Consider the following 16,819-nt stretch of genomic DNA (forward strand, 5'->3'; position numbering starts at 1 on the left):
ATTGCTTCTGACACTGCATCCCTGGGGAGCAAGGCGGGTACCTTCTTTGGAAAAAGACTGCCTCGCCGAGCTCCCAAAGGCAGAGCCACTGCTTCCTGAGGTGCCCAGAAGCCAGGTGACTGATTGTGCCCTTTGCAGACTGGGGTCCCAGCAAGGACGCTCACTTCTACCGACAAGAGCAGACACCCATTCAAATGCTGGGGCTTTTGCCTTCAGCCTCAATGTCATTTTATTTGAGGCTCCAAAGACTTGGTTCTGCTAGACTGACTCCTGATTCTGCCCTTTCGTTCAACAAGACGGGAGCCCAGTGTCAAGAGGAGGAGCGGGGAGAGGCGGGTGGGTGCGGGCGGGGGCAGCAAGGTCAGGGTCTTGCTCTCCGCATGGGCTCTCGCAGGTATCGTCCCCGTGCATTTCTGAGACGCTGAGTAAAGAGCATTTCCCCGAGGAGCCAGGTGCCGGGTGAGGACCGGCACACTCCCGCCAGATTCAGTGGGTCAGTCTGCAGAGGCCGTGGCGTCTCCCCAGGGGAACGGTGCTGAGTCCGGGCTCGCGTCCTCTCTGCGGGTCTTCGCTCCTCTTTTCTCTCGGAAGGCAGATGCTGTTTACACCCTGGGAGAGGAGGAGCTGGCTTTACTTTGGAACCAGCCCCCGAGACTGTGGATAAAGCTGAGATGCAGGGGTTCCTGAGGAAGAGGAGGATCCCGACTTCCTTCCACTCTTAGGCCTGCAGAAGTCAAGCAGAAGTTTCGGTTACACATCCATCTCCGGCTCCGACGCTTTCCCACTAAGGGTCCCTGGCGTTTCTTGTTATTGGAGGGGGTGGTGAGTGGCGAGGCTACACCCAACAGTGCACAGGGCTAACTCCTGGCTCAGCACTCAGGAATCACTCCTGGCAGTGCACAGGGCACCATACGGGATGCGGGGATTGAACCCAGGTCGGCTGCATTCAAGGCAAGCTTTACCTGCTGTACTATCCATCTGGTCTTTAACTAGTGGTCCGAAAGTCTGTCCTTTTTTCACCTGGAAACTAAACTGGCCCAGCTGGACCCTCTGCAAAAGCTGCTATGACCTGCCAACTCTAAGGCCTCAAGCTTTGGGGGATAAGCTTTTGATGAGCTTCTGACTCGTAGGAAGTTTCTACATAAGAGAACTAAAATAACCTTTTGATCATCTTCCCCAAATTGGTAAAAAGTATTACGTATGCGGGCAAAATTTCTCTCATCTTTGTTGTTGTTTGGTTTTACTTTTGGTTTGGGGATACCTCCTGAGGAGTCTGAAGTACTGCTCTCAGCATGGTGCTCAGGGGTGCTCCTGGCAGTGCTCAGGAGACCAGGCCATGCTGGGGAGCCAACCCAGGGCTCCCACAGACAAGGCGCCTGCTCTGGAGCTTTGAGCTTAATCCCTGACCCCAGAAAGACAGGACTTCCAATTCAGTACCAAATAAACTCCCGGCCACTTCCCCAAATTCTCTAAGCCTTTCTTTTCTCATCTATAAAATGAGATTTGGGTAATACTAGTTTTACAAGTATTTGCATGAAATCGTGTAGAAAAAAATTTTTTTAAGTACTTAGAACTGAGATATTACCTGCTGAGGACCAAAGACGTGTTCCCTAGCCTGCTTCTTGAGGTGAAAATGGGTCAATATGCCTTCAGGACCCGAGGCCTAATGCCTGAACCACTGATATTTGTGGAATAGAAGAATAGACCTAGACGCGATATGGGAGTATTTTCTGGTTTGCTCCACGATGAACACGCGTTACCCGTGTTACCCTTTACCTTGGTTTGACTTTGCTCAAACACAGGTCATCAGAGTCCACGCACCTGGCCTTCGGTTTCTTATTTGCGGTGCTTTCAAAGGATGAGGCGTCCACTTGTATCTCATCTTCATCTTGCAGGGCTGCATCTAAAGCCGCCTGGACTTTGGGGGCAATGGCAGGGCCCTCATAATCTCTGGTGGTCCGGCTGGGCATGTCCAACTCTAACAACACGATGTTTTCTGCCTGCAAAAGTACAACCATAAGCAGTCCGGCTGGCTCCGATCAGGAGAGGGCACTGGCAATCCCGACCTCCTTTAGGAACGAGGCGGGGGGGGGGGCGCCCATGTATGGGCTGCGACTCCATGCTTGGAGCCAGTGCTGGGGCCGCCTGGACCTCGAGACTTCAGAGCTATCGTCCCAGTCCCTGCCTCTTATCACTTCTGTCCTGGCAGTACCACAGATGATTTTTGTTTTCATCTCTAGGTTATGTTCCTTTCGGAAAAACAGTGAGCAGAGAGGCCTTAATGGGAATCCTGGGGTTAAGCCCCATTCATCTGCAGACATTGTGCAAATACAAAGTACTTTATAAAGACGTGGGGACTTACAGCCTAGGGGATGTGGTGCTCGCCTTGCATGTGGCTGACCCAGATTCAATCCCCCGCATCCCATATGGTCCCCTAAGCCTGCCAGGAATGATCCCTGAGTGAAGAGCCAAGAGTAAGCCCTGAGCACTGCTGGGTGTGGCCCCCGAACAAACAGAAACACCCCAAGTAACCCCCTGAGAACCATCACTGCACATTAACTGCCTTGAACCCACATATGTGACCAGTGAGCTTTAAAACCAGGGATGAGAGTCCAGTGGCAAGGCACTTGCCTGGCATGCTGCTGAGCAGCTTCTCTCCCTGTAACCACAAATGTCCGGAGCCATGTGTGGCTCCCTAATAAAATAAAACCATGCTTTTTGGTCCAAGACAGAAAGTTCTGGCAAAATAAGCATGCTCTGAAATTGCTAGAAAATATTTTTGACATACGTCCCACCACATAAAACCTCAACTAAAACATCTTTTTTTCTTTTTCTTTGCTTCGTAATTCCAATGTTGGGAACAACACCACCCAAGAAACTAACTTATTCTAATCTGTTTTGCCTAGGCCACCAAGAGAGATTTGCAAACATTTAAAAACTTTAATTTTAAATGAATAAAAATGCTGAATAAGAACTGAGTATTAAAAGTAAGTAAAGAGATATTCATGATAACCTTTCAATATTAATACTGCAAGCCACAATGCCCAAAAAGGGGGGGGGATGTGGAGCAGAGAGAGACAGAGAGAGAGAGAGACAGACAGACAGAGAGAGGGACAGACAGAGAAGAAAAGCCCCTGCCATAGAGGTAGACGGGGGAAGGGGGTGGGGGGTGATGGGAGGAAGCTGGGGACACTGGTGGTGCTGGGAAATGTACACTGTGGAGGGATGGGTGTTGGAACACTGTATGACTGAAATCCAATCGTGACAGCTTTGTAAGGGTCTATCTCACAGTGATTCAATAAAAATGTTAAAAAAAAAACCCTTGCATTTTATTTTATTGCAATGGGGTTCTTTCAAACAACATTCAGGGGGCTCTGGGACTTGGTCAGTTAGGTCAAACAGATCAATTCTATGGGCTAGCCCAGCAATGCTCGTGGGCTACCAGTGCTATAGACATGGTGGAGGGTGGCTACCCAGTGCTGAGATTGAATTGAGGTGTTCAGATTCTGTGCTATGTCCCCACTTCTAAAATATTTTCATGATTATCAGAAAATTAGCTCAATAGGCTGCGTGTAGGAGGCCCATGTTTGCTCCCCAGTACCACACTATTGCCAGAGCACAGCCTGGAGCAACAACTGAGCACCATGCCAGGAATGACCCCTGTATATCCTGGGTATGGTCCAAAGACAGAAAAAAGAAACACACATTTCAACGAAAATCTTCTATTCTGAACCTAATATAGGAGCGAACTGATAGCAGAGTGGACAGGGCACTTGCCTGCACACTGCTGACTCGGTCTCCCAGGTATCATGGCTCTGGCCCCCTGAACTCTGAGAGGAGAGGGCCGGGAGAGATCTCAAGGTGCTGAGCCCTGGCTCAAGTCAGAAGCCCAGGCTCAATCAACCCCCAGCCCTGCACTGGGTGGGACTCCAAAGCGAAACAACAAAATAAATGCCAGACTCGGCATCTCACCCTGTAGCGAGCTTCCGGGCGGATCATCATGGACATCCTGGCATGCTGGCTCAGCGGCCGCTTGTATCCCACTGCCGAGACCGGCCGCTTCATCATCTGCTGGTTCCTGGAAGGAGACAGCAGAGGTTAAGACTCTGGCCAGAGTGGGCTGGGGCAGCAGTCCCCAGAAGACACGGGGCTGAGCCTGCCTGCGACAGAAGCTACCAGTGACTCTGGAGTGAGGGTGACCCGCCAGTGGGGCAGCAGCTGCTCAGGAGTTGTTTCTCATTCACGTGTGAACTTGTGAAGCTTCCAAGGTGGAACTGTCCAAGTCTTCCTCCAGTCTGCAGCTTACTCGGACTGCAGGCAAGAGGCCTATTGCTCTACACTACTCTGCCCTCTGTAGCCCTGGGAGACGGCTCCCACCCCCGGCAGGACTGGAGTTCTCCCGCATCAGACGGAAAAATCCCGTCTACGTGGGGTCAGTCTGACACCCACACTATCTCCCCGTTCTGTTCGGCATGTGTCACCTCACAGCTGGGGAAGCTGACACGCAGGAATCTGGGAGAGGTCTCCAGTTCACTGAGATTAAAGTCTGCCCACTCCTAGGACCACGCTCATCACCAAACATTTACTCGTGGGCTTGGGGCCAAGTGAGAAATGCAGTTGCTTTTAAGTTATACGAAACGGGGGTTCTCACATTTCCCCTCCGGCCATGTGAGGCTAAGCAATGTCCCTTGCCTTCTCCCCGCCTTAAGATCTAACTGAAATTAACAGAGACTTACTCCAGTCTGGTGATAGGATGTAACTTCCAATGATCTTCCTCTTCATCAAAAAAGGATCGATTCATAATTTTACTTTTTTCTTCAAGAGGAATAAAGTTTTCTATAATAAGATGCCTGTAAGAGCAGAGAGACATGGGTGAGTACAGATGGAGTTTGGGCTTTCTGGTTTCGCATGTACACAGTGATCCCATTAGGGCTGGTGAGATAGCACAGCTGATAGGGAGCTTGCCTTGCATGCCGCTGACCCAGGTTCGACTCCACAGAGCCCGGAGTAAGCCCTGAGCACCACTGTGTGTGGCCCAAAAAAAAAAAAAAAAGAGTCAAGTCCCTCCACAAATAAATGACAGTTTAAGTGTTATGCTATGGGGCCGCCATAAGCAAAGCATCACAAATGACATCTGGTCCCTGCCTGAGATGATACAGCATTCCTTGGTTTGACAGGGGCAGGCAGGGGTCAGTCCTAAGAATGTGGAGCGGCCACTCCACTCCAGGGAGGAGCAGTGACGGGTGAGGAGGGCGGCAGCTGACATGCACTGACCAAGTATCTATCGGAGGCCTCAGGTGCTGCTACCCTGGCCCATCCCTTCCAGAAGCAGAGTTCTGATGACACCACCTTCCTCCAGCCCCAGGACTGCTGCTGAGCCTAGACACTCACAGTCTAACCCCAGGCCCAAGCACGAGACCGAAAGGCCTTCAGCCCGAGCTCTGAGAGTGACCAAGTGGGGACCGAGTGGGGACTGTCTCCTATCACCTCACTGCTTCCAGCTGACCAAACCTCCAACCTGGATAACACCCAATGGAAGAGGGGCACAGCAAATACCACAGGGGGCAGTGATGGAAAAAACAAGTAAGAGACATAAAGTAGAAAATGGCTTCCTTGGGCGGGGTGGAGGGAGAAAACAATGTGAAGGAATAAAATTTTCTCTTTATCTGACCTTTAAGAAATCTATTTCTCGGGGTGCGGGGGTGGGAGGGATGCTGGGAGCATTGGAGGTGGGGAATGGGCACCGGTGGAGGGCTGGGTACTCAATCATTGTATAACTGAAACCCAAGCACAAAAATTTGTAAGTCTACAACTGTACCTCATGGTGTTTCACTAATAAAAACTAAAAAAAAAATCTATTTCTCACAACACATATATGTTACATATAAGTTTTTGATTAGGAAGGTCCTATTTACACAATAGAAGATGTAAAAACGTAAATTATATACAATTTCAATATCCAGAGATTACTATGATCACTTGGCAATTATTTGGTTTCATCTTTTTTCCAAATACACAAATCTCTGACACATAGATTTAATTTTAAGGATTCATTTTCAAAGGTAAAACTTGGCCACTACAAAAATCACTTTAAAATATTCTTTCAACAAACATTCAACTAGGAGCACACTCATTGTGTAGAGGACCTGGGATTGATCCCTGGCACCAGAAGGTCTCCAGAGCGCCATTGGGTGGGACAAAAAAAAAAATGTTTAAGAAAAGTTCCACCCAATATTGTGGCAGGATTGATATAGAAAAAGACTATTTTGAAATCAGTAACAAAATAATGAATCTACAGATCATTGTTGGTTAAAGCCATTAGCTCGGTGGTTCTCAAAGTCAGGCTAACTCTAATCTCATAGAGCTGTGAAAAGTTATCCCTTCTGGGCCTCAGGACAGACCACAGATTCTCAAAGCATGCCCATGGAACAGGAGGGGCAACAACTGGGCCTTGGTAAAGATGCAGATTCTCAGCCCCACCCCAGAGGCATTTAATTAGACTCTCCGGGTATGTCAACAATCATATTTAATAAGCCCTTCAAATAGTCATCCAGTGGCGAGGGCAATGCATCTCTTAAAGTCTAAGTATCAGTCTATTAAAAAGCTCCTCAGATGATTCAGTGTTCAGACAAGGCTGAGAATCAGTGCAACAGAGCTAGTTCTCAGAGAAAGGGAAATAAGGAAGACAGAGCTAAAAGTTAACAACACACAGAAGCAGCGGTCAACCAAATCTAAATCAAGCCTATTTCTAGAGATTTTCGGAGCTAGAGCTTTCAACAAGTCAACCATACAGAAATGTGTTAAAGGTGCCAGAGTGATCGTACTTCGGGTAGGGTGTTTGCCTTGCATGCAGCAGACCTGGGTTCGATCCCAGCATTCCATACGGTCCCCATAATGTTTCCAGGACTAATTCCTGCATGCAGAGCAAAGATTAACCCCTGAGCATTGCCGGCGGTGACCCTCCCCGCTTCCTCCTGCCCCCACCTCACCAAATAAAAATTGTTAAATATGGCCAGGGAAACCATACGTGGGCCAGGGGATGGAAATGGGATCAGCCACCTGGAAGGTAAATACCTTACTCACTATACGATCTCTCTGGCCCAGGGCTGCTGATTTTTGACTATCATGCAAAGGCCATGTGAGGCTTGTTTGTTTGTTTGTTTGTTTGTTTGTTTTGGAGCCACAACTGGCAGTGCTCAGGGCTGACTCCTGGCTCTGCACTCAAGGATCACTTCCAGTAGGCGCAGGGACCTCACTGGGTACTGGGGGTTGAACTGGGGTCAGCCTCATGCACTGCAAGTGCTTTGTCAGCTATACCATCTCTCCAGCCCCACAATGAAAGGCTTTCAAAAAAATGGTGCTGGGACAACTGGACAACTACCTGCAAAAGAACGCATTAGAGCACTATCTCATACCACACAGAATGAACTCAGAATGAATCACAGACCTAAGTATAAGACCTGAAACTGTAAGACCTTAGCTGCAAGATAAGCTACAAGGATCTAAAAACAGGATCTGAGAGAGAATACAGGGGGTAGGTGCTTGCCTTGCACACACTCTACTGATTTCAACCCCCAGGACCATCAGGAGTAACCCCTGAGCACAGAGCCACAAGGACAACACCAATCGGTGTGGCCCCTCCCGAAATAAAAGGAAAAAGAAAACTAAAAACATGTCTATAAAAACATGTCTATGATAAAGTTTATGTACAAGTGTTCAAAGCAACATTTTCATAATATCTGAAAGTAGAAACAACTCAGATTCCCATCAATGGATGGAAAGATAAATGTGTTACATCATGTAAAGGAATAATATTTGGCCATAAAAAGGAATGATGTATCGATGTCATCATAACGTGCATGACCCCTGAAAACACTAAGTAAAAGAGGACAATAAGAAAAGTTGACATTACTCAATTTGTAAATTTAGGTGCACCATGCAGAGCAGAAAAATTTTAGATACAACAGCCTAAGTTCAAGCTACAAAATAAAACAGAGATACTGGGCTACATCAAAATTAAAATCCTTTGGGGCCAGAGCAATAGTACAGCTGGGAGGGCACCTGCCCTGCAGGTGGATGACCTGAGTTCTGTCCCCAACATCCCATATGGTCCCCTGGGCACTGCCAGGAGTGATTCCTCAGTGCAGAGCCAGGAGTAACCCCTGAGCATCACTGGGTGTGACCCCAAAAAACAAAAAAAAAAAAGAAGCCCTGCAAAATTAAATCTTTTGTGTTGCAAACAAAAGATCAATCAAGAAAGCAAAAGGCAACCTACAAAATGAATATTTGCAAGTCACATATTTGATAGGGGGCTTGTTTCCAGAATATATGAAGACCTTTCAGAATTCAAAAATAAAATAAGGCCCCAAATAACCCAATTTTATAATGGACAAAGGACTACTCCCCAAAGACGGCACACAGTAAATAGCAGCATGTAAAAGACGCTCAACATGATTAGACATTAGAGAAATACAAATCAAGACCACCATACTGCCTTTACCTACTAGGACTCTAGAGCAAACAAGTGTCAACAAGGAAATGAAGAAACTGGTAGAGACGCAAAATGGTGTGCCATTTTGAAAAACAGCTTGACAGTTCCTCAGCAAGTTAACACAGTTACCCAATGACCTGGCCATTGGGTATATAGCCTAGGTATATGCCTAGAGATATAAAAACATGTTCATACAAAATCTTATCTCTTAGGGGCTGGCGTGATAGTAGAGACACTTGCCTTATATGTGGACTACATGGGTTCAAGCCCCAGCAACCCATATGGTCCCCTGAGGAACCAGGAATAATCCCTAAGTGCAGAGCCAGTGGTACCCCCTGAGCACTGCAGGGTGTGGCCCCCAAACCAAACCAAAATAAAAAACATGAACAATAAAAATGTGATTTTTTATAAAAGTATTATTCATTCTAATATGGGGCTGGAGATATAGTACAGCAGGCAGGGACCTTGCAAGTGGCTGACCCAGGCGTGATTCCTAGTTCTCCATATTGTTTCCCAAGCCCTGCCAGGAGTGTTCCCTGCACACAGAGCCAGGAGTAAGCCCTAAGCACCACAGTGTGTGGCCCCAAAATTAAAAAATATACTCATGACAGCCAGAGTGGACACAGTCCAGTTCAAATACCCATCAACTAACAAATGGATAAGTCAATTAATTGTATATATAAAATACCATAATATTTGATCAGTGAAAACAATGATGAAGTCAAGGAAATGACCCAAAACCCTGGTCTGGAGCCAGACAGTAAAGGCGTTAAGATATTTGCCCTGTAAATAGCCTACCCAGACTCAGTTGCCAGCACCACATAAGGTCCCCTGAGTCCTGCCAGGAGTGATCCCTGAGCGCAGAGTCAGGAGTCAGCCCTGAGTATCACTGGATGTGGCCCCAAAACAAAAAGCCCTGGGATTTGATTCCCAGAACCACACAGTTCTCTGAGCACTGCAATAAGTGAGTTTGAGCACTGCCGGGTGTGGCAAAAAAATGGAAAAGTTTTTCTAAAAGATAGATGACAAAAAGTTATTTATCACTGAATCTGGGTGATGGGTAGCTGAGTGTTCATTATACCTCTTAAAAAATTCTAAAAGGTAGAAAATTCTAAAACTTAGAAAAGTTAATAAAGGTTCCCTCTTTCATCGAGAGATTAAAGATGAGACCAGAACTTTAAAAGCTTTAAGAGGCTGCAGGGATTAGTACAGCAGTTAGAGAGTGAGCCTTACACACAGCCAACCTGGGTTGGATCCCCAGCACCATATAGGGTTGGTTCCCCAAACCCCGCCAGGAGTGACCAGAGTACAGAGCGAGGGAGAAGCCCTGGGAACCACTGGGTAACGCCCTAAACCACACACACACACACACACACGCTTAAATAAACAGCGTGGCAGGAGACTGAGGGGCGTCGGGGGATGCCATCCAGCGGGATGATGGGACCCAGAGAAGGAAAGTGATTTTATTGAGGCGACAGGCTGGGGAAGAATAACGGGCCTGCACTCCTGCTGTGCTCCTTAACCGGTGCCCGCACTTACTTGAGTTTCAACTCCCTAGTGAGCTCATTCTGTGTCTGCTCAAGCTCCTGCCGCTCCTTGATGTGCTCTTCTTGGAGGTCATGGATCTCTGCCTTGACAGCCTGAAGCTTGGAGAAGAGCTGGAGGCCCGGGGAGAGGCGGGTGAGCGGGGCTCCATCCCCCGGGTCTCGCACGCCTCTGCCCTGCCCTCTCCCTTTGTACCTTTTTGAGCTTTTTGGTCTTGATGTCCACCTCTTGCTGCAATGAGCTGTACGTCTCTTTAAGTTCCAAGGTTTCCTCATCTCGACTTTCCATTTGTTGCTGGATTTCTCTTTCTCGACGTTTCTGAAATTTAAAACAAAACAAAACAAAACAAAATGCACCTTACGGCCGAGAGCCCATGTCTGCAGGAGAGCAAGGGGCGGGGTGCTCCAGACCAGCGCCTCCTGCCAGGGCGAGGTGACACTCGTTCTCCCCCCTTGTTAGAATCTAACACATCAGATTTGTTTTGTTAATTTTTTTCTTTTTGGGTCACACCCGGCGATGCTCAGGGGTTATTCCTGACGTTGCACTCAGGAATCACTCCTGGCGGTGCTCGGGGGACCATATCGGATGCTGAGAATCAAACCCGGGTCGGCCGCATGTAAGGCAAACGCCCTACCTGCTGTGCTATTGCTCTAGCCCCTGCTTTGTTCATTAATGTGCCTTACTCCACCCTATTCTCCCCACAAAGGCATGCCGAGTTACCTGCTCCGCAATCTCTTGCCGTTTCTGTTCCAGGATTTTCTGCTGCTCGTTTGTATGATCTACTATATTTTTTCCTCCAACAAGCAGCTTACTTTCCATAGCCTGAGTGAGAAAGAGGCAAAAGCTGTTTGGTGAATGGTCTCTCTGAGAACCTATCTCCTCAAAGGGAGGCCTCACAAAGGCGCCTGCTGCGTGAGAGAGACCAGACAGGAAGCTGTTTCAAAGGCCCTGGCTGGGAGTGGTGCTGGAGAGAAAGTGGACGGGGCCCCACAGATCCTGCTGAGGCAAGAGGCAGAGGTGTGGGAACTGGCGGGGCCCAGAGGGAGTGGGAGCCCAGGCAGCAAGGTGAACTGCTAGGAGTCTGACGATGGGGAAAAAGTAGGATCTGGGTGGCTACGGGCATCTCTGCGGAAATGTCCAGGAGACAGAGTGTGGATGTCGGAGACTGCCCTGGGTTTGGCTATTCAGAGGCTGAGAGACTGCACTATTTCGATAGTAGCAAAAGTCAGGGAGCGCCTTGACCTGAAAAACACGGAATCTTAACAGTCCACAGCCTTCACTTCTGAATACTAGGAACGTTCACGGTAGCCCTGCACTGTCCTTTGCGGTGCCCTTGGAGGCTGCTTCCTCTTCCCAAGGAGCTGGACTAGAATACCGGCCCTGCATGCCCCTTCTCGCTCTCAAATGGTTTGCTGTATCGTCTAACAGCACCAGAAGTTGGGAGAGAAAAGTACTTCTCCCTGCCACCCACAAATGACCCGAGAGTCCAGGACTTGCGGCGATGCTGAGTCTCGCCTCACAGAGGCCCCTGCTTGCTTAGAGGCCATGGACTCCTGGGCTTGGAGAACAAATGGAATTCCAAACCCCAGCAGACAAATAAAACGGGGGAACTGGGGACTTGCAAGTGCAGGAGTGGGTAGGAAGTGGCATCTGTCACCACGGAACCCCACAGAGAACCCCTCCCCGGAAGGCAGCAGCCCCTAACTGTGCTGTATGAGGCGACTCCATTTCACATCTGGTCTCCAAAGTCTCAGGCTTGCGAGGCTTAAGGCTGCTGCCTCAGAAGCACATTGGTACCTGGGTCAGAAGGGGGACGACGGGGCCAAAAAACAAATACAGCCTCACAGTGGGAAAAGCGGAAGGTGAGAAAGAGATCACTTATTCATTTTTATTTATTTTTTTGCTTTTTGGGTCACACCCAGAGATACTCAGGGGTTACTCCTGGCTCTGCACTCAGGAATTACTCCTGGCCATGCTCAGGGGACCATATGGGATGCCAGGATCGAACTCTGGTCTGCCGCTGCAAGGCAAACGCCCCACTGGTCATTTTTTAAATTCATAAACCTGGGTACGATTTAAGAGTAGAAATCAAAGTCTGCATAAATTCAATGAGAAGGAATTCTGGCTTGTGGTCAAGCAGTGTCACCCCCTTGTGGCCTGTCCCTGGCTGGCTAGGCACTCTCCCTGGAGCCCTGTGTCAGGGCAGGATGGGATACTGATGGAACAGTACATCCTGCCACCAGGAACAAGACTGCCCCTGAGGCCAGCACCTCGCTCGGCAACACGCCTCAGCCACTGGCCTCCCTCAGGGGCTGGCATCTGGGTTCCCTGGGAGCACCTAGTGTGATGAAACTGCTCTGCAGGGTGAGAGAGACAGTACAGCGGAACTTCCCTTGTACAAGGCCAACCTGTGCTCTACCCCCCATGACACACATGGTCCCCTGAGCCCCACCAGGAGTGATCCCTAAGCACAGAGATGGAGTAAGCCTTGAGCACTGCCGGGTGTGGCCCCAAACAAGAAACAAACTAAAAACAACCCAAAACTGTCCTGGCAATTGTAGAATCAGGTACTGTGAGTTAAAACGATTATGAGAGAGAATTTTATAGCTACCAGATGGGCGAAAGCTAGTCTGATGATCGCAAGTGTTGGGAAGATTGAGTCGCAACCAGAACTCATATCCTACTCGTCTCGAAGCTTTAAGTTATAGTTGTTTATAAAACAACTTACTATTATTAATAATAATGACTATTATTATTGTTTGGGATCACACCTACCTATGTTTAGCGGCAATTCCTGGCTCAGGGGCTGGATACTTGAGCACAGCTCAGGTAACCATGTGGAGCTTGGGAGCTAACCCGTGTCTCTGGCTACAAAGCCTGTGCTCTAGGCCTTTCAGCTCTCTCTGGCTCCAACGACTTGTCATTTGGTAAACCCTCGGATCCAGCTGTGCCAGACCAGAAAAGCTTTGTCTTTGGTTTGGGGGCCACACCCAGCAGTATGCAGAGGCGATTACAGCTGGGCTCAGGAGTGACACCTGGAGGTGCTTGGGGGATCATACGTGGTGCAGGAGATCAACTAAGGTCAGCTGCATGCAAGACGAGGGCCTTCCCTCCTATACTGTCTCTTCCACCCTCACACCAGAAATTCTTGTACAAACGTGTTCTCCTGAGGCCAAGTACAAAAACGTTCACTCATAGCAAGAAAGAGAGACAATACCCATTCATCAGAAAAACGAGGTGCCGCAGAATTCTCAGCACAGTGATAATGAGTTGCAGCAACAAGCATCCATATGGATCGATTTCATGAACACAACATCGCGCAAATAGCAGCAGCAGATTATTAACAGTGGGATTCATTTACATAAAAGTTAAAAGTATGTGAAGGTAAAATCGTCTTTTACTCAGAGGTACACACACATGGCAAAAGGCGAAAGTCAAGCAAGACAATGAGAAGCATCTGATCCGAGACGAGGGCTAGTCTGCCACAGACGGCTGTGTCCTGCCCTGGAGGGGGCTAGCCTTACTGCTGTCCTTTACACCTTGTGCTGTCATCATCTTTAAAAAAAAAAAAAAACAAAACAAAACACCTCGAAGCCATTAATAAATTTTCAAATCGGACAAAGGTTTTTTCCCATTTTCTTTTCTTTTTTTCGTTTCTGGGCCACACCCAAATGTGCCCAGGGATCACTTCTGGCAGGGATCAGGGGACCATTACGTGGTTCCAGGGATAGAACCTGGATTGGCTGCATGCAAGATAAGTACGCTACCAACTATCTCTCTGGCCTCAAATTTTTTTCTTTTTTTAAATTTTTTAATATTTATTAATGAAACACCATGAGGTACAGTTGTAGACTTACAAATGTTTGTGCTTGGGTTTCAATTATACAATGATCAAATACCCATCCCTCCACCAGTGCCCATTTTCCACCATCACGGGTCCCAGTATCCCTTCCACCCCCCCCATGACTCCCATCCCACCTTGCCTCTGTGACAGGGCATTCCCTTTTGTTCTCTCTCTCTTTTTGGGTGTTGTGGTTTGCAAAAGAGGCATTAAGTGGCAATCATGTTTGGTCTATAGTCTACTTTCAGCATGCTTCTCCCATCCTGGGAGGATCCTCCCAGCACCCTTTATTTGGTGCTCCCTTCTCTATCTGAGCTCCCTTTTCCCCTAGCATGTGTGGCTGTCTGGCCCCACTTTCATTCAATGAATGTATTATTCATTGAAGGATCATGGAGCTGTTGGGAGAGCAAACTTCAAAGAACAATCATTTCTTTCTGTCTCTATCTCCCTCTCTCCTTTCTCACTGTCTCTCTCTCTCACTCACACTCTGTCTCTCTCTCTCTTCAAATCACAAAGCACAAAAAGGAAAAAGTGCCAAGGAAGAGATGCCGGTACCTTGATCTTGGCGCCAAGCATCTCAGCGGCATCCTTCTCCCGCCGCAGGTCCTCCATCTTCTTCTCCTTCTCCTTCAGCAACCGCATCTTCTCTTCTGCAGCCAACTTGTGGTCCTCCACAATGGCCCGCTTCTCAATCTCCAGTTTTTCCTGCTGTTCCCGCCAGTAATCATCCTTATCATCCCCGTCCTCCTCGCCCTCTTCACCCTCCTCCTCCTCCTCCTCCCCGCCCCCACCACTGCCACCGCCATCCCTCCGCCTCTCTCGTTTCTTCCTCCTGCCAATGGACCGTTTTTCCAGCTGGGCCTTGAGCCGAGCAATCTCTTCCTGGAATTCCCGCAGGAGGGCGTCCTTCGGATCCTCGTTGACCCGGGGCTTGTTCTTAATGTTTTTGGCACGGTTGGCGTATCTCAAAGTGGTCAGAGTCTCCTCGACGTTGTAAGAGGCAGGCCCCACATTGGCCACCATCACAGTTTTGGCATTGCCCCCGAGAGAATCCTGGAGGAGCCGGGTGAGCTTTGAGTCCCGGTAGGGGATGTGAGTGCTCTTGCCATCCACCAGGGCCGAGATGACGTTGCCCAAAGCCGAAAGGGACAGATTGATCTTGGTGGCTTCCTTTAATCTCTCCCCTTGTGCACCTGTCTTGGCTTGCCGTTCGCTGCCAGCAAGATCTACGAGGTTCAATTTCCCTACGCGGATGTGATTTTCACCATCGAGACCGACCTCACTGCACTCGATGGTGATGACAAAAATGGCGTGAGACCGTGAGCTGTGCTCATTCATGTTGGTGGCACCAACGGAGCGGTTCTGGTTCCCCACATTCATCACGTGCTCGATCTCCTTCACACTCTTGGTGACAAAGGAAGACAGGTCTTTGACATAGACGCCGGTGTCGGGCCTCTCTTTGAGCTCGAGCCGTTTGGTCTGGTCCTTGGAGAGCAGGTCACGGATCTCCTCCTGGTAGATCTCTAAGTAGGAAGCCCGAACCAGGTACTGCTGATTCTGGGAGCGCGAGATGTGAGTGAAGATGTGGTCAAATGAGTTGGGGATCACTCCCCTCTTCTCAGGGTCGCCCCGGACTCCTTCCATGGTGTAGGTCTTCCCCGTCCCAGTTTGTCCATAGGCGAAAATCGTCCCATTGAAACCTTGTAGGACAGAGTCCACAAGTGGCCGGAATGTCTCATCGTAGAGTTCAAACTGCTTGGCATTCCAATCATAGACTGCGTCAAAAGTGAAGGTCTTGGGCATTTCATGAGCCACTCCCCGGGGGTTCTTCACAGACACTTGCCCCAGCTTCACGTCCACATCCACCACTTTGTCGTAGGAAGCAGCTTTTTCTTTGCCGTTCATGGGCCGACAGCGCACCACTACCCTGACCGACTCTGAGCTCTTTAATTTTGACATGATGAATTCCCAACTGGATCAGTCTGCAGGGTCCTGAGTCCACAGTACGCCTGGATGCTACGGTCCTGGGAAGAGAACAAAAGTGAGTGAGAACAGGACAGCTGTCTGTGGGGGTTACTGAGTGGCCGCTGACACTATCAAGTCAAAGGTTAGAACACATGCTCTACAGGGGGAGCCCCGCCCCCCCCAAACACCACTGGGATCAAGCACTGCCCATGAATAGCCCTGAACCAATCATCCCCAAAAATAAAACCACCAGTAAAAACTGGCTTGTACAAAATATATTCGGGGCCAGAGATGGAACAGATATTAAGGTGCTTGCCTTGCACGTGGCTGACCCTGGTTCAGTCCCCAGCACCAAAATAGCTCATTGAGCACCACCAGGAGGAATCCCTGGTACAAATGCCGGAGCAGCCCCTGAGACCACTGGTGTGGTCTAAGCACCCCCTCCACACACACAAAGACAAAATATTACAATATGTTTAACGGAATGATATTGTCTATTTTGGTTCTGGGGCCACACCCAGCAGTGATTGGGGCTTACTTCTGCCTCTGCACTGAGGGATCACTCCTGGTGGGACTCGGGGGACCGTATGTGTTGCGAGGGATCAAACCGAAGTCAGCCGCATGTAAGGCAAGCATCTTCCCCCTGTATTATTGCTCCAGCCCAGTATTCAATTTCTCTCTTTCTAAGTTGTTCATGCATAATACACACATATGCCTACCTCTCCCTTCTCACATCAGCCCTCAGTATGTGCAGCAAATGCAGTATGTCCTCGGTATATACAGTATGTACAGCATTACTCAGTAATGCAGCATTTACAAATGTATACTCAGTATATGCAGCATTAATCCTGTATGTGACTTTTCTAATCCTGTGACTTTTCTAAGCCATCTTGGAGTTTATTCCCTAAGGCAATGTAAATCTGCCCTACTCCTTCTGCTTTTATTACTGGTGTGGGGGCCACTTCTAGCGGCATTTA

General features: G+C 48.7%; 1 protein-coding gene across 1 annotated transcript in view; it reads right to left on the minus strand.

The window, feature by feature from the left end:
- Window positions 1-590: 590 nt before the first annotated feature.
- Window positions 591-16,819, minus strand: part of LOC130017135 (kinesin-like protein KIF3B) — a 41,145-nt gene continuing 24,916 nt past the window's right edge. Inside the window, exons 2-9 of the mRNA XM_056107834.1 lie at window positions 14,433-15,901; window positions 10,757-10,858; window positions 10,232-10,354; window positions 10,031-10,149; window positions 4,737-4,850; window positions 3,973-4,078; window positions 1,822-2,000; window positions 591-724 (exon numbers count right to left, since the gene is read on the minus strand). Of these exons, the coding sequence (XP_055963809.1) occupies window positions 631-724; window positions 1,822-2,000; window positions 3,973-4,078; window positions 4,737-4,850; window positions 10,031-10,149; window positions 10,232-10,354; window positions 10,757-10,858; window positions 14,433-15,836 (2,241 nt within the window). The 5' untranslated portion in view covers window positions 15,837-15,901 and the 3' untranslated portion in view covers window positions 591-630. The remainder of the gene's footprint in view (window positions 725-1,821; window positions 2,001-3,972; window positions 4,079-4,736; window positions 4,851-10,030; window positions 10,150-10,231; window positions 10,355-10,756; window positions 10,859-14,432; window positions 15,902-16,819) is intronic.

This window comes from Sorex fumeus, unplaced genomic scaffold (assembly GCF_029834395.1).
Source record: "Sorex fumeus unplaced genomic scaffold, SorFum_2.1 ptg000178l, whole genome shotgun sequence".
NCBI lineage: Eukaryota > Metazoa > Chordata > Mammalia > Eulipotyphla > Soricidae > Sorex > Sorex fumeus.